Source organism: Euprymna scolopes, chromosome 35 (assembly GCF_053919585.1).
Source record: "Euprymna scolopes isolate OS-2025 chromosome 35, ASM5391958v1, whole genome shotgun sequence".
NCBI classification, from domain to species: domain Eukaryota; kingdom Metazoa; phylum Mollusca; class Cephalopoda; order Sepiida; family Sepiolidae; genus Euprymna; species Euprymna scolopes.
In genome coordinates this window covers 15,365,033-15,383,560 of record NC_136516.1, presented here as the reverse complement: position 1 = coordinate 15,383,560, position 18,528 = coordinate 15,365,033, and the positions used below count along the sequence as shown (strand labels likewise).

At 31.3% G+C, this 18,528-nt stretch overlaps 2 protein-coding genes across 2 annotated transcripts in view; both read left to right on the top strand.

The window, feature by feature from the left end:
- Positions 1-3,017: 3,017 nt before the first annotated feature.
- LOC145259705 (uncharacterized) overlaps positions 3,018-18,528 on the top strand; it is a 36,603-nt gene continuing 21,092 nt past the window's right edge. Inside the window, exon 1 of the mRNA XM_080117380.1 lies at positions 3,018-3,174. The gene's annotated coding sequence lies outside the window, so the exon portion shown is untranslated. The remainder of the gene's footprint in view (positions 3,175-18,528) is intronic.
- On the top strand, positions 9,247-9,780 carry LOC145259590 (uncharacterized). Its single transcript, XM_080117243.1, has one exon. It carries the CDS (start codon positions 9,247-9,249, stop codon positions 9,778-9,780), a length of 534 nt encoding a protein of 177 aa, XP_079973369.1.

The window sequence follows — 18,528 nt, the reverse complement described above, 5'->3', positions numbered from 1 at the left end:
CCTTACATTCATTAACTGTTATCCCTGAGTGGCCTTTGGGCCTTGATGAGTGATGACTCCCTTGTAAAATAAATAAATAAAATTTTACGATGAAAATCAATTTAAATTGTGAAAAGAAATTATTTTTTATATAAAAAAATACTTAATAAATTTATGTGATGTTTGGAATATGACATTTTTATTCAGTGACGGGTATGTACATCATACAAATTTTTCTGCATTTTTTTTATTAGTTTGAACTCTGGACTTGCACCGAGAAATCCTTCAAGGTTGTGGTAATTCTAATTTTTATCCCAATTCAGAGTGATTTTTAAGGGGAACTGGATTTTCTCCACATTAAAAACCAACCTTGTGTTTAAATCTGCCATCGTGGGGAGGCACATAAAACCATCAATCAACCTCTGTCATTAATTCTAACAGTTCTTGTGCCGAATAGTAAATCTGGAAACAAACGCATTTCAGGTGAAAACATTATTTCATACTTTTGTGTCATGTATAGCATAAATTCCAAATTTAGTATAAATTACAAAAATTACAAAAAATGATTCAGTAGATGGTCGGACATTTCCTATTTTTTCAATGGTGGATTTCAAGAAAAACAAGGGAGAGTAGTCAGTTTGTCATAGACAATTGGTCAATCAAGTTTCCCACATAAAAACATATAACAAAACTCAATAATTCTATTTTTACTTGTAATTACAAGTTTTTCATTGGATCATTTTTATAAACTTTGAGAATTTATTTTAATTTTAACATGGCATTTAAGTACCTAATAATGTTTTCACCTGAAATGCGTTGGTTTCAAAATCCACTGTTCTACACAAGCACCACCCTAAAAATAGTTGCTTTATTCTATGACTCCAGAAAGTATCTTACTCTCGACATAATCATCGACCTGAATAAGAGCCAAATATATCCTAAAATGAAATATTGCTACATCTGGAGACAAGCGGCTTGGAGTAACCTATCCTGCTTTGACAGAGTTCAAAACCACCCTTCAAACCTAGTAGGTGATATCATTTTCTCCTCTTTGCAACCTTTTTCTCACAGAAAATCTTTCATGAAGAGCACCCGTCTTGCTGAAGCCGATGTCAGTAGTTTTCCCACTCTTTATCTGTGCCTAAATCAGAACGTAGATTCCATGAACGGAGCAGCTTCTTTCTTAGAAGTGCACGCCTGTGGAGCTCCCTTCCGTTTGCCTGGTTCTGACCTGACTACAACTTGGATGTCTTCAAGTCCAACATAAACAAATTCCTGATAAACCGCCCCTTAAGTAAGACACTTTATCAAATCTCCATTACTAACGATTACTACGATATTATCCCATTGATTACTGTACACGTAATAACCCTTATCCCCGAGTGGCTTCTGAGCCTTGATAAGTGGTGACTACCATGTAAAAAAAAAAAAAAAAGAGACGTTTCAAGTCTATCACTGCTTTATCATTATTTTCATGACAAGTTCTTGTCTGAGTTCAATCTATGGTTCGTCCTGCAAAACTTTCACAAAAAGCACTTGTCTAGCTGCAACCATTGTCAACAATTTCACTCGCCGTCTTTGCCTGAATCTAAACCTAAATTCCGTGGACAAAACTTCTTTCCTAGAACTGCCAGCCTGTGGAACTTGGTACTGTGAGACTGCTTTCCACCGGACTAAAACATGGTCGTCTTCAAGTCCCATAGAGAATTTTATCTTCTGCCCCAAACATCAACAGAGATTAGACAATTCCTATAATGGTCTGGTCCCTGTTGATTGCAGTGTAATACTCATTCTGTGCAGTTCTAGGGGGTCCACCCTCTTAGGCTTTGCCTTCTCTCTTTGAAAAGGGGTTAGTTTATTGCTAATCGTCTGGGACGCCTTTACCAGGGAATGTCGACAGTGCTGCCCAAGCACTCTTTGCAGGTCAGAGTGCTCCTCCTTGGGGACGCTGACTTCTCAATCCTACTTCCTGACTCCTGGTGTCACAGTTCTTGCAGTTGGAGAGAACTAAATACCCCCACCCCATGTAAAGAAGTTTTTGTTGTGTCGCTGCCTTCACTAACCCCCTTACCTTCATTGACCCTTATTCTTGAGTGGCCTTTAAGTACAGGGTGGAACGATAAAATTGTCACCTTAAAGAAAACAACACTACAGCTTTATTTTAAAACTTTTATTGAAAAAATCAATTCAGGTTACTTGATTATGCAGTAGAGCTGACATCTATTTAATGTACTTACCTTCAGTCTCAATTATTGCCTCAATACGGGTCCGGAACTGGGAGCATGCCTTTTCCACAAGCGCCGACGGGAGCTCGGTGAATACTCAGTGGATGGCAGCAATCAGGGTGGCTTTAGTGTTGTGGGAGGTTATGTTTGTGATGTTCTTCACATATTACAAAATGAAGTAGTTCAACGGGTTCAGGTCATGGGTGGAGGGGGGGGGGTGAGAGAAGGATACAAAATCGTAGCACTCCTTCTGAAGCCAAGCCTGGGTTTCTTTGGACTTGTGGGTCAGCGCTGTCACACCCATCCATGGTCTGCCAGCGGCCATCTGATTGCACCAGGGGATCATCACACTCTTCAGCACATCCAGGTACACTTTGGCGTTGACTTTCAAGCCGATTTCGAAGATGTGAGGTGGCATTATGTGGCTCTCACTTGAAACCACGCCAAAGATCATAATCGTGGTCGGAAATTTTGTTAATCTGCGCCATCAAGCGTTGAGCCGCCCAGATTTGCATTTTAAGGGTACTGGCAATGGTCCTGTTGTCATAACTTGGATCGGTAGAGAGCATGTTGTACTGCAGGCAGCATTGTGTCACCTTCAAACGTAGACAACTGACCAACTAGTAGATGGTCTGCAACAAAAAAAGAAAACCGGTTTTCATCAAACGGAAATGAAATCATGTCTTTGCTAGGGCGACAATTTTATCGTTCCACCCTGTAGTGTCGCCCTTTAAAAAGTGTTATTTGGCTTTGATAAGTGTTGACACATTAATAAAGCGACATTACTTTTCGGACGATTCTATTAAAGGGAGACAACTCCTATGTTAGTTTTTGTTTTTTGTTTTTTTCCCCTCCTAATTCTCCCCCGCCACTTCTTAATTGGCAAGGATGGAGAAATCACTTGTCTTAACAATTCGATCGTTTTTAATTTACTTTCATCAATCGATTGGGATTTTAAGCATAAATTATGGTAAGTAAAACATTTTTGATGTTTTTAAAACTAAAAGTTGTTTCTTTTGTGTGTATGTGTGTTGATAATTAAAAAACAAACTTTAAAACTTTTCTTTCAGCGCTAAACTACGAGCCAATAAATGTTACCATGACATTAATTTTTGTGAGTTTCTAACCGTATTTTTGTTTCGTTGTTTTTAACTCATTATCGAGATTTAAAAGATATAACTCTGGCCACTATTTGTTTTACGAAGCGACTAAACGCTCTAAAGTAAATAAAAACAACTCGTCTTTGATAACAAAAACAGGGTTTGTATTACTGTACACATGATTCGAAAAAGTTGTCAAAAAACAAATATATAAAAAAATAATGTTATCAAAGGCAAGATAAGTTACTTTTCTACCAAACTGGATATATTTTTCGTGTTTTTATTCAATGTAACATGTTTATTCAGCTCGAAAACCATACAGTGTTTACCGGGCGTCTGATTTTCTCTTTAACACGGTAAGTTTGGGAAAAGGTGTTATAAATAAAAAAACCCGGATAAAATACTGTTAAAAACTCGCTCAATATATGTTACCGTGACAATGACATAGGTTGACATATATTCGGCGGGTTTTTAATAGTATTTTGTATTTTAGTTGTACATGTACGGTCAACTGGTTTAATCACCGGTTGCTCCCCTCTGCAACTTATGTTTTTACCCGTTTACCACAAAAATAAAACCCCGAAAACGTACCGTGCTTTTTTTTGGGGGGGGGGGAGCTCAATGTCTAGGATAGGCACCGCCAAAAATGGCCGCAAAATCAAGTTGTTGTTGTTTTTTAAAACGAAATTACATTTATTAAAATCCATTATTTCTGAGTAACTTTTTTTTTTCCAGAAAGATAAAACCCTGAATTTTATCATATAGAAAACAGAATAATGTAAAACTTTTTCTACTATTTTTAATTAAATTTTAAATGTTAAATTTTCCCAAAAAGTTAACAATTGACATTTTTTGTCTTGCACAAAAAACGTACTTAAATATTTAAAAAAAAGGGTTTTTGAAATAATTAATTAATTTATTTATTGTCTAACTAAGATTTAGGATGATTTTCTAAGAGAATATGCAAAAATATTATAATATAAGTACCTGAATTTCAAATAATTTCACTTATTCATATAGGTAACCAGATATCTCGCATCGATCTAGAGTTTATCGACTCTGTTTACGTTTTGCGTTTGATAAGAAGAAAACTATGGAAGACCAAACAGGCCAAAAAAACTTGTTTTTCAGTGACGAAAATTTTAATGTATTATTAAGCTGAGGCTGGCCAGTACCAGATGGGTGACCATTTGTATGAGTTTGGTTTTTAATGTGTATGTGTGTGGGGGCCAGGCTCCCCAAAATGGGGGGGGGGGCAATTTAAAGCAGAATAAAAAAAAATTATTTCAGCGCGTTTGGTCCACCGTAGTCGAAAGGCGGCAAACGTTTTCAAACGGGATCGAAAAAAATGATGCTATTTTTAACACAAAGGGCACAATATTTATCGAATTTTTTTTTTTTGTATCGATTATTCAAAGCATGCCCTGTTTAATAATGGTCATGCATTATGCGGCTCGCTAAATAAAAATTGTTAATTTATTTATCAAAAATTTTAAAATGGCTTTTTTCGTATAAATATTAAAAAATTTTTTTTTTGTTTTGCTTAACTTAAATTAATTATTTTACTTAACATATTCACCGAATTTCACACTTCAAAACTCAAAAGCGGGATAATTAAACACAATCGAAGTTCTGATATTCAGACGTCAAAATAAGGTATGCAAACAATTTTTTTTTTTTTTTTTTTTTTTAAATCTATAATTCTGTCCCTTACAACAACACAATATGTTTTGTTCAGTTTCAGATGATTATTTTAAGCATATTTGTTCCCACTTCAAAACAAGGGGGGGGGTTGTAAGCAAAAATAAATATATATATAAATATCGTTTATGAAAAATAAGTACACTGTTATAAAGTTCATTCTTCTCCTAATAATCGCTGAAAATTTCGTATTGATCGGATAATTACCTGATTTTTGGTAGATTTTTAAAAAGACGGTCCGTCAAAAAGTACTGCCCCCCCCCCCAGTTTTGGCGGTGCCTAGAGGATCTTTCCAACTCCCAAAAAACCCTTACAATGACGACTGGTATAGGTTTTCGGGGATGCTGAAAACGAATATATATTTTAAAGTTGAGACAGCGAAATAGTGGTACTGGTGCAGGTGCACTTATTGATCCGCGCTATTTTTTTAAATAGTATTTCCAAGTTTAATTAAAGTTTTATGATGTCTGTTTTTATTTAAGGTTGTAAGGTACAAAACACCCTCACCTCCCCATGTTTAGAATGGCTTTCAAAATAATAACGTTATTTCAGCACGGGTCAGTTCAAAAAGTGGGGATCACTTTTCGATATAAATTTAACGTAAAATGAGTATCCATTTCCTGGACACCTTGTGATAATTTTTTTTGGGGGGAGGGGTGGGTGGGCTGCCTGAAAACCGTTTTGGTAAATTGTTACTTACTTTCTGCTTCAGAAATCACCTTTAAAATTACTACTTGTGAAGGTTTCTGAAAACGAACATCGCATTTAAATTTGCCGCAAACAAGTAGTTTTCCGGATATTAAGCAATTTAATTCCTTATGTTATCAGTGGTGGCGGTGGTGGCCATTTCTATGTGCGCAAGTGCGCGCATATTTTTGACGCGCGCACATTAAAAATCTGCACGCGCTTGCGCGTACAGAAATGGTCACCGTCACCACCACCACTGATAACTAACATAAGGAAATACACGTATCTGTAGGTGTATCAGAATTTTTTGGGAATTTTTGACACCCTTAACACGAAACTGCGAATAATATATATATATATATATATATATATATATAAACTCGTAATTTCTCTTTTAAAAGTGAGTTGTTTTTTCTTTATGGATTACTTCCAAAATAAACTATTAAAGTTGTATGAAACGTAATAGAAATATTATTTTTTATAAAAAAAAAAAAACAGTAATGAAACCAATTGAATTTTACGAGTTTAGTATTTTTCAATTTTTAAACTTCAAAAATCTATCAAAATTTTTCTATTGATTCAATTTTTACGATATTTTCATGTTCAATGTGAAATTTTATGCTCTTTCCAATAAACTGAATATAATATTTTAGACAAACGTTTTTTTTTTTAATTCACGCCCCCCCCCATTTTGAAATGTCTATTAAAAAGTAAATAATTTATGTACCAAAGATTTATATATCACAAATTGAAGATAAAAGATCAATAAATAATATATTCAAATTTAAAACAAAAAGTGTGTTTTAAAAATTTACCTGTAAAGTCCGAAGTTTAAAACCCCCTTTTTTTTTTAACCACGTTGTTTTGTTTTTTTTGTTTTTTTGTTTTTTGTTGTTGTTTTTTTGCTCCTTTAATTGAAAAAGAAATTAGGGTTTGAATTACATTTTTCTAGTAGTTATAAGCTTGGAAAGACAGGGGGTCAAATTATTCAATATTTTTTCACGCATTCGTAAGGTCAGTTTCTGACACACCTAACGTATCTGTATACACATTTTGGGGGTTGTATTACTGTACACAGATTCGAAAAAGTTGTCAAAAAAAACAAATATATAACAAATGAATGTTATCAAAGGCAAGATAAGTTACTTTTCTACCTAACTGAATAAGTTTTTAGTGTTTTTATTTAATGTAACATGTTTATTCAGCTCGAAAAACGTAGTGTTAACCGATGTATTGGAAAATTTAAACTGGCGCCCGACTCTCTCTTTGATATGGTAAGTTTAAGAAAAGGAGTTAAAAATAAAAAAATATGCAAAATACTGTTAAAAACCCACCGAATATATGTCCGTCTATGTCACGGTAATATATATTGAGTGAGTTTCTAACAGTATTTTGTCTAGTTTTTTATTTATAACTCCTTTTCCCTAACTTACCGTGTCAAAGAGAGAATCGGGCGAGTTTCTAACAGTATTTTGTATAGTTTTTTTTATTTTGAACTCATTTTCCCAAACTTACCGTCTTCAACAGAGAGTCTGGCGCATTTAAAATTTTCCAATACATCGCTAAACACTATGTTCTGTAAGAAATTATTTCTCACATCCCAATTTACTCCCTGCAGAGGCAAAAGAATCCACAAATACAAAAGCCATATTTTTTCAAACTCAAAATTTCTTCAAAAGTAACAGCAATGAAAGTTTATTGGTTCTGGTAATGTCCATTTGTAAAACGGTGGCCAGTTTTGCCTCTATTGCGTAGAGCAAGTAGTATGAACTCCTATTGACGGAGTCGTAGTTCGTCGTTCCTCGAAAGGATCCATGTACGTTCATGGAGGACTCGGCGAGAATATTAGGCATAATACGAGTCACTTCGGACTCTAGTTGTGTAGAATAATCAAAAGAACTGTGTTAGTCAATAACACACAACAACAACAACAACAATAATAGCAGCAACACTTACCAAGGGTTCAGCTCATGCACAAGACAGACATCAGATTGAATCAGCTCAATCTGATGTCTGTCTTGTGCATGAGCTGAACCCTTGGTAAGTGTTGCTGCTATTATTGTTGTTGTTGTTGTGTGTTATTGACTAACACAGTTCTTTTGATTATTCTACAAGTTGAATTGAGATAAGATCCAATATCTTGTAAATAAAACGTGAAGAAATGTTCATTAACGTCATCCTGTAATTAGGATAATTTCAGCAATATGAAATTGTCTCTGCTTGTAGAGATGTGATCCTTTGTTCACCAACAGTTTAGTGATACAACGTGAAGGAATTGACGTAGCTCCTTTCTCGTGTGGGAGCCGCTGATTTGAAGTCCATCCCTTTGCCGAGTTTTTGCGTGGACTGAAAAATAAAAGCATGGTACAAAAAGCGCGCCAAGCAAATCACCTGACTCATTCATTAACCAATGACGACCGACCGCCATAACTGCGTGGGCGGCCTAAACAAGAAAGATGGCGAATGTATATGGAATTTATCAGTTTTTCAAGCTGAATAAACACGTTACATTAAATAAAAACGCTAAAAAATTATCCAGTTAGGTAGAAAAGTAACTTATCTTGCCTTCGGTAACATTTATTTGTTATATACTTAGTTTTTTTTAAAAACTTTTTCGAATCTATGTGTATAGTAAAACAAACACCTAAAAACTTATCGAGTTAGGTAAGAAAAGTAACTTATCTTGCCTTTGATAAAATTTATTTATTATATATTTGTTTGGTGCACGTCTGGAAACGGTATTCCCCACCCCACCCCTGTATTTTTAATTTTATTTTCGTCTTATTAATTTTTTTTTTTCAGCAGATCATTAGTCTACCAGATTATAAAAAAAATTGGGTAAATGTTACCTTACGCTACAACAGAACACTGACCACTCTAACTTGTTTTTTTTAGGGGTATTCGAGGTCATTGACAACGAATCTGATAATCAAAACCGAAGCAAATTTACCGTTTGCATGGTATGAACTCCTGGACCTTGGGACTATATTGTACCATTTCACCACCTTCAGTAGTGTTTTTCTTACATGATACATTTGCGTGCGAATAGACGTAGTGGGGTGTCTTATCATATCGTATAGGAACATTTAAGCGGTCATTTCAAATAAAGTTTTTTAAAAAAATGTGGTTTATTTATTTATTACATAGTTTTAATGCTTTTTAATTGATCTAAAAAAAAGTTTTCACGAGCGGTTTACAAAAACATAACAACCAAACATATTTTTATGTTTTTCATTCTTTTTTGGAGGGTGGGGGTATTTAATTATAGGACTTGTGTAGTTTAACAGATTCTTCTGCAGTTTAATTAACCATTTTTCCGTCACTAATGCGCCGACATTTAACACTTCAAAAAAATTTTGTTTACATTGGGGAGGGGGCGGGTGGCGGTGGTGGTGCTGAGGCTGTCCCTCCTGTTTGCCGATGACATCAAAATTCTTGTGCCCCCCCCCCATGCCGTCCGCAGCAACTATGAAAACCTCCAGTGTTGCCTCCATAATGTCTGGAGATAGTCACTGGACTGGGACCAAAGTCTAAACATCGCCAAGTGCAGCCACATGGCAATGGGCTGGCATCCCTCAATTCCTTCATGCCTCCTTGACTTCCAACCAGGTGACTGGTTACTGGCGTCTGCTAGTCAAGCCAACGATCTTGGAGTGAGTGTGCATTCCATACACTCCCCACCTGAACACTGCATCACCGCTGCAAACAAGGCCAGGTGTATCCTGTTCCACATATGCCGCTCCTTTGGTTGTCTTGCTCCCTCCATCTTCCGTCCCTTCTACAACTCTCTGCTGCGCCTTATTCTCGAATACAGTATTCAGGCCACATCTCCTTATTACGTGAAGGACGTCCAGCATCTCGATCAGGTTCGACGCCTGGCAACGAGAATGGTTGCTGCCCTCAGAGGTCTATCCTATGAGCAACGTTCTAGGGCTCGAAATCTTTTTTCGCTTGAGTGCCGGAGGCTCCAAGGGAACCTCATCGCCTACAACATCTTCCATGGACGGTGCAGCCTGAACCAGGACCTGTTCTCTACCCCTGTCCTAGATCACAGGCTCCGTAGGCACACGGAAAAAAGTCTACCTTAAAAAAGCTTAAAAAAAAGTCCATAAACATATTTTGATTATATAAGTAAAAACAAAAAGTGCATAATATATTTTTATTATAAAAGTAAAAAAAAGTGCATAATATATTTTTATTATAAAAGTAAAAAAAAGTGCATAAAAATATTTTTATTATAAAAGTAAAAAAAGTGCATAAAAATATTTTTAATATAAAAGTAAAAAAAAGTGCATAAATATATTTTTATTATAAAAGTAAAAAAAAAGTGCATAAAAATATTTTTAATATAAAAGTAAAAAAAGTGCATAAAAATATTTTTATTATAAAAGTAAAAAAAGTGCATAAAAATATTTTTATTATAAAAGTAAAAAAAAGTGCATAATATATTTTTATTATAAAAGTAAAAAAAAAGTGCATTAAAATACTTTTATTATAAAAGTAAAAAAAAAGTGCATAATATATTTTTATTATAAAAGTAAAAAAAAGTGCATAATATATTTTTATTATAAAAGTAAAAAAAAGTGCATAATATATTTTTATTATAAAAGTAAAAAAAGTGCATAATATATTTTTATTATAAAAGTAAAAAAAGTGCATAATATATTTTTATTATAAAAGTAAAAAAAAGTGCATAATATATTTTTATTATAAAAGTAAAAAAAAGTGCATAAAAATATTTTTATTATAAAAGTAAAAAAAAAGTGCATAAAAATATTTTTATTATAAAAGTAAAAAAAAAGTGCATAAAAATATTTTTATTATAAAAGTACAAAAATTGCATAAAAATATTTTTATTATAAAAGTAAAAAAAAAAGTGCATAAAAATATTTTTATTATAAAAGTAAAAAAAAGTGCATAATATATTTTTATATTTTTTATTTTATAAAAGTAAAAAAGTGCATATAAATATTTTTATATAAAAGTAAAAAAAAGTGCAAAAAAATATTTTTATTATAAAAGTAAAAAAAAAGTGCATAATATATTTTTATTATAAAAGTAAAAAAAAGTACATAAAAATATTTTTATTATAAAAGTAAAAAAAAGTGCATAATATATTTTTAATATAAAAGTAAAAAAAAGTGCATAAAAATATTTTTATTATAAAAGTAAAAAAAAGTGCATAAAAATATTTTTATTATAAAAGTAAAAAAGTGCATAAAAATATTTTTATTATAAAAGTAAAAAAAGTGCATAAAAATATTTTTATTATAAAAGTAAAAAAAAAGTGCATAATATATTTTTATTATAAAAGTAAAAAAAAGTGCATAATATATTTTTATTATTAAAGTAAAAAAAGTGCATAATATATTTTTATTATAAAAGTAAAAAAAAGTACATAATATATTTTTATTATAAAAGTAAAAAAAAAGTGCATAATATATTTTTATTATAAAAGTAAAAAAAAGTGCATAATATATTTTTATTATAAAAGTAAAAAAAAAGTGCATTAAAATATTTTTATTATAAAAGTAAAAAAAAGTGCATAATATATTTTTATTATAAAAGTAAAAAAAAGTGCATAATATATTTTTATTATAAAAGTAAAAAAAAGTGCATAAAAATATTTTTATTATAAAAGTAAAAAAAAGTGCATAATATATTTTTATTATAAAAGTAAAAAAAAGTGCATAATATATTTTTATTATAAAAGTAAAAAAAGTGCATAAAAATATTTTTATTATAAAAGTAAAAAAAAGTGCATAATATATTTTTATTATAAAAGTAAAAAAAAAGTGCATAATATATTTTTATTATAAAAGTAAAAAAAAAGTGCATAAAAATATTTTTATTATAAAAGTAAAAAAAAGTGCATAATATATTTTTATTATAAAAGTAAAAAAAAGTGCATAATATATTTTTATTATAAAAGTAAAAAAAAAGTGCATAATATATTTTTATTATAAAAGTAAAAAAAAGTGCATAATATATTTTTATTATAAAAGTAAAAAAAAGTGCATAATATATTTTTATTATAAAAGTAAAAAAAGTGCATAATATATTTTTATTATAAAAGTAAAAAAAAGTGCATAATATATTTTTATTATAAAAGTAAAAAAAAAGTGCATAATATATTTTTATTATAAAAGTAAAAAAAAGTGCATAAAAATATTTTTATTATAAAAGTAAAAAAAAGTGCATAAAAATATTTTTATTATAAAAGTAAAATAAAGTGCATAAAAATATTTTTATTATAAAAGTAAAAAAAGTGCATAAAAATATTTTTATTATAAAAGTAAAAAAAGTGCATAAAAATATTTTTATTATAAAAGTAAAAAAAAGTGCATAAAAATATTTTTATTATAAAAGTAAAAAAAAAGTGCATAAAAATATTTTTATTATAAAAGTAAAAAAAAAGTGCATAAAAATATTTTTATTATAAAAGTTAAAAAAAAAGTGCATAATATATTTTTATTATAAAAGTAAAAAAAAAAGTGCATAAAAATATTTTTATTATAAAAGTAAAAAAAAGTGCATAATATATTTTTATTATAAAAGTAAAAAAAAGTGCATAATATATTTTTATTATAAAAGTAAAAAAAAAGTGCATAATATATTTTTATTATAAAAGTAAAAAAAAGTGCATAATATATTTTTATTATAAAAGTAAAAAAAAGTGCATAATATATTTTTATTATAAAAGTAAAAAAAGTGCATAATATATTTTTATTATAAAAGTAAAAAAAAAGTGCATAATATATTTTTATTATAAAAGTAAAAAAAAGTGCATAATATATTTTTATTATAAAAGTAAAAAAAAGTGCATAATATATTTTTATTATAAAAGTAAAAAAAAGTGCATAATATATTTTTATTATAAAAGTAAAAAAAAGTGCATAATATATTTTTATTATAAAAGTAAAAAAAAGTGCATAATATATTTTTATTATAAAAGTAAAAAAAAGTGCATAATATATTTTTATTATAAAAGTAAAAAAAGTGCATAATATATTTTTATTATAAAAGTAAAAAAAAGTGCATAATATATTTTTATTATAAAAGTAAAAAAAAGTGCATAATATATTTTTATTATAAAAGTAAAAAAAAAAAGTGCATAATATATTTTTATTATAAAAGTAAAAAAAGTGCATAAAAATATTTTTATTATAAAAGTAAAAAAAGTGCATAAAAATATTTTTATTATAAAAGTAAAAAAAAGTGCATAATATATTTTTATTAAAAAAGTAAAAAAAAAGTGCATAATATATATTTTTTTAGTTTTTTGAGATAATTAAGGTTAAAGGTCAAGGTCAACTTTTAAAAATTTGACCTTGAAAAAATATCCGCAAAACTTTTTTCTGATAGTAAAGGTTCTTTGAGGGTTGGCAGATTTTTCAGAGAATTATTCATTTGTTTTGCAAGATGCGGCTCAAGGATTCCATTGGAATAATGATCAAGCTACATTGCATCCATTCATCTGCTACTATCGAAATGGAATTGACCTTGAGCATATTAATTTTGTAATAATATCTGATTGTCTCAAGCATGATACAGTAGCTGTCCATTTGTTTCAAAGAAAGTGTATAGAACAATTAAAAGAAATTCTTGATTTTGATCTCCAAAAAATGATATATTTCTCTGATGGGGCTGTTACACACTACAAAAATTTTAAAAACTTTATAAATCTGTGTCATCATAAATCTGATTTTGGTATTAATGCAGAGTGGCACTTTTTTGCTACTTTTCATGGGAAAGGACCATGTGATTGGTTAGGTAGCACTGTTAAAAGGTTAGCAACAAAAGCTAGCCTGCAGCGACCCTATAATGAACAAATAATGACGCCAAGACAACTGTATTTTTATGCAAGAAAAAATATATCTGGAATACATTTCTTATATTCCTCAACTGCAGAATGGAGAGAGGAAGCAAACATCTTAGAAGATAGATTTAACAATTCCTCTTCGATTATAGGAACACGAAAATTACATACTTTCATTCCTGTCTCTCAAAGAGAAGTGGAAGTAAAAACAGTTTCAAGTTTACAAAATAAAGGAAGAATAGTTTGAATCACAAAAAGAAACAATATGGAGTTCGAAGACATTAACAGATTTGTGACAGCACTTTATGGGAGGAATTGGTGGTTAGGATGTGTACTTGAAAAATATCCAGATAATGGAACGGTGAAATTAACATTTTTACAACCAAATGGATCCTCTCCATCTTTCTATTATCCATCACATCCAAATATATCAATTTTGAAATATTCTGATATTCTTAGCTCAGTTGATCCAATAACTGAAACAGGGATATCTTATAAACTTTCAAAAAATGAAATGAAAAAGGCATCAAATATTTTAGAAAGAAGGATTTTGAAAGAAAAATCTAAATAAATACTTTAACGTTCATTATTATAAAAAATGTTTCAGTAAAACAGATTTTTCATTCTGTAATATATTGCAATGTACACAGATTGATTTCTTGTGGATGTCAAATGTCAAATAAACTGTTTACCATCGACATCAAATCTTGCTTATGCTATAAACAAATTAGATCTCAACACACTTTTTAGAATTCTCTGTAACATCATTTTCTGTATCAAAATCCGTGTTGTACAAGAAAAGTATGAAAATCATTATAAAACAGTTTGACTTGACAACCAGAATTTGCATAAAATTCAACATGTCAAGAATTTTTTTAGAACATTCATTTTTAAAGTTTTTCATTGAAAAGTACCCATAAATAACATACATTGCCTTTTTGTGGATTTAGAATATAAATCATCGAAAAAAAAAATGGTTCACCATTGAGATCACATATGTTTTATGTTATAATTTAATAAATCCTTAACGCCTTTCAAAATTATTTTTTATTATATGATTTCCTGCCTGCCTACTACCTCTCTTTTTTTTTTTCCTCAACATACACCTCCAAACACCTAGGCTAGTATATATATATATATATAAAGTATAAATAACTTTTGTACACAAATCCATCACAAATGATTGGGTGAGCTAAAATAAATTATTTTTTGACTAATTTACTAGCTGTATTTCCTTTTAAAATGATTTATGTTGCCAATAATAACGTTTACTTTTTTTTTTAACTCGTAAAATGAGTGTGTAGTAACAAACGTATATCCTTTTTGATAATTAGTCAAATTATTAGTCTTTTTGCTAATTAGATGCGCCAATAACAGAAGAGTTACTAATTTGTCGGCTTTTATCAGAGCCGCATTAACTAAACAAATAAATGAAATAGATTACTTATTTTTTAAAGAGGACTGTCGCATGTCTCATTTCAAGTGTTTGCACTCTTGAATCCTTGTCTGGCTTCAATAATCGCATCTTATTATTCGGTTTGGTGTCTTATATTCTGCCATGTGTTGGACGGCTTTAGGGAATTGACCTTTAAACTTACCTACCTCTGGTCAGGTCATTAGTTAAACTACAAAACCGGAAATGCAACAGTCATTTCCTTGGTTGATGAATATAAATACTACCGGGCTAAGCAGAGGCACTGATATTTAAACATTGGGTTTTGTTCATACAAAAGCAAAACTGCTCGGCTATTTTCTAATCCCCTTCCCCATTTTATATATATATATATATATATATATATATATATATATATATATATATTTGGTAAAACTGGTAATTAGTAAAAACCTGAAGAGAGTGCTCAATACTATTTGGATACATTAATCAATAGAGTATTCTCTCTATAATAATAAATACAAAATCTGAATAAATTAAAATATATTTAAGCGTAATTTACGATCAGGTCATTGGGTACAATATAATAATCAATAGAGAATTAATTCTGTAATGATAAATAGAAAATCCAAATAAATTAAACTATTATATTTAAGCGCATTTTACGACCAGATAACGTCAAGTGGCCTGGTAGTAATCTATATATATATATACTAGCATTTCAGCCCGGCATTGCCCGGGTGTTTGGATGTGTATATTGAGCAAAAAGAAACAAAAGTGGTACTAGAAAGGCAGGCTCAAACTCGTACTACAAAGGAGGAAAAGAATGGGGGGGGGGGGGAAACTGACGTCTTTGCTGTTACGACTACCGCCAAAGCGGAAGTGACGTAGGTTTAAATTAAGGCTAGACAATCAAAAAGAGAGGATGACTTTCAAAAATACTGGTGAAAAAAGCGACCTCATTGTAGAAAAGTGCCCAGTTGTAGGTGAAGATATTAATGTTTTTAGCCAATTTTTCGATATTTGTCATCTGAAAGGTCGAACTTCAAAACGATACTAATCTTGGTAAAATCCGTCGCCTCTGTTGAAAGTTTTAGGCAGACATGCAAACATACATACATTTATATATTGGTAACTAAAAATTTTCGATTCAAACTGATTAAAAAGCTTGCCCTATCTCTGAATACCCTTTATGTAAAATTTCAAATGTTTAGACCAAAAATTGTCTGAATAATTTGGTAGAGACCACAGAGGTCAATTTTTTTTAAACTTTGACCCCTATTATGACCTCTGAACATTTATTGTTTTGGGCTCAAATCAAGTTATTAAGTTAGATCCAGGTCCAAGGAACCTATATCTAAAATTTCAATTGTTTATACCTAAAATTGCTGGAGGAGTTTGGTAGAGTTCTCAAAGATCAAATCATTGAACTTTGACACCTTAATAGCCAAATTTCTGGCCGAAAACGGATTACAAAGATTTTCCCAAATCTCAGTACCCTGTATATCAAATTTCGAGTCTGTAGACCTAAAATTGACAGAGCTATTGCGTAAGGAAATGTACAGACACACACACACACACACAGACAGACACTTTCACTTTTATAGATATATAGATAGAAGTGGAAGAACGACGTAAGCGCCACTTGATACTTTTAACAAAAAAATAGGTAAGGTGTTTGGAGCATAATGATACTTCTTTGAGTCTTTAAATGAGGTTTAATAATGTTGTTTTTTTGTTTTGTTTTTTTTTACAAAAGAAGAGTCACCATTTATCAAGGCCCGGAGGTCACTCGAGGATAAGGGTTAATGAGTGTATAGTGGTCAAAGGAAACATGTCTTAATAATCATTAGTGGTAGAAATTTGGTAAATTGGATTACTTAAGGGGATGGCTCAGCAAGAATTTGTTCACATTGGACTTTAACACAATCATATTGTAGTCAGTTGGACAGCAGGACAATGGAATAAAGTTCCACAGACGTGCAGTTCTAAAAAAAAGAAACCTTGTTCATGGAATCTACGTTTAGGTTTCGGCACAGATAAAGAGTAGGGGAAATTATTGATAACGGTTTCAGTTAGACAAGTGTTTTTCATGAAAGTCAGGACAGGGGAGACCATTGATTGGAGCTCAGACGAGCACTTGCCATGAAAATAAGGATAAAGCAAAGATACGTTCACAGCATCTCTTCTTCAGGTTGCAGAGAAGAGAAAAAATCATCCCCCACTAGAGTACAAAGTCTATTTTGAACTGTCATGGCAGGATAAGGTGCTTCTAGCAGCTCCTGCCCAAATGTGGCAGCAGTACTCCATCCTTGGATGTACTTGGCTCTTATACAGGTAGAGAATTGCATCAGCAGTGAGATATCTACTGGAGTGGTAGAACAATCCCACCATTTTTCCAGCAACTTTGGCAACAGATTTGATGTACATGTTCCATCTCAGATCAGGAGTAAAGGTCAGATCTAGAAGCTTGTCAAAACATAGAGCCTCCCTAAGATGAGAACCATTTATTTTGATTGACACCAGACGGCGATCAGAGTGTTGATGATGGAATGATAGAAGTTGGTTTTAGATGCATTAAAATTAACCAGTCACCTCTTTCCTCATTGTACTACATGATCAAGATTGAGGGGGAGAGAGAATCAGAGAGAACTTGGTCGTTTACGGCCTTTGAAGTGTTGCCATAGATGGTAGTGTCATCAGTATAAATGTCAACAAATGATTTTAGGATGTGATTTAAGGGATCTTTTATGAAGATCAGGAAGAGAGTTGGGCCCAGGATGGACCCTCTGAGAGACTCCAGCATTAATACTGTGATCTTCTGATTTCTGCCCATCATGCAACAGAAGAAATTTATTAAATGCAAAGACAATCTTACAATATCATCTATATATATAAAAGCCAAAATGTGTGTTAGTGTGTGTGTGTGTGTGTGCATTTTTTATGTATGTCCGGCAAAGGCTTTTGGAGGGGTGGTTCTCAAACTTGTTTCCTTCAATAACTACAAGAAACCTTCTCTACCACCAATAGCAATGGCCAAGAACACATTACCTGAAAGTACTTCTTTTAAACTCCTTGGCCTAACGTTTACAGGGAACATGAACTGGAATAGATATATTGAGAGCATTGCCAAGGCTGCTACAAAGAAGGTGGGCTCTCTCTACCGTGCTAGAAAATTACTTATGCCTGAAAGTACCCTGTACCTCTATAAGGCCACCATTCGTCCATGTATGGAGTACTGTTGTCATATTTGGGCTGGTGCATCTGCTGCTTGTCTCTCACTCCTGGACAGGGTTCGAAAGAGAGTCACTAACCTGATAGGTCCTAAACTGTCATCTAGGCTTCAGCCTCTGCCCCATCGACGAAATGTTGCATCCCTCTGCCTGTTCTACAAATACTTTAATGGTGAATGCTCTGACGAACTACAAGCACTTGTACCTCCTCGATGTGACTATCCCCGACAAACAACTAAGCCTCACCTCTTTACGGAAGAGATCCCTAGATGTAAGAAAGCTTTTACTCCAATAGTTTCTTCCCCAGAACTGCAAGTGTTTGGAACTCCCTTCCGGGATTTTGCTTTCCCAACTGTACTGACATGCAGAAGTTCAAGTGGAATGTGAACAA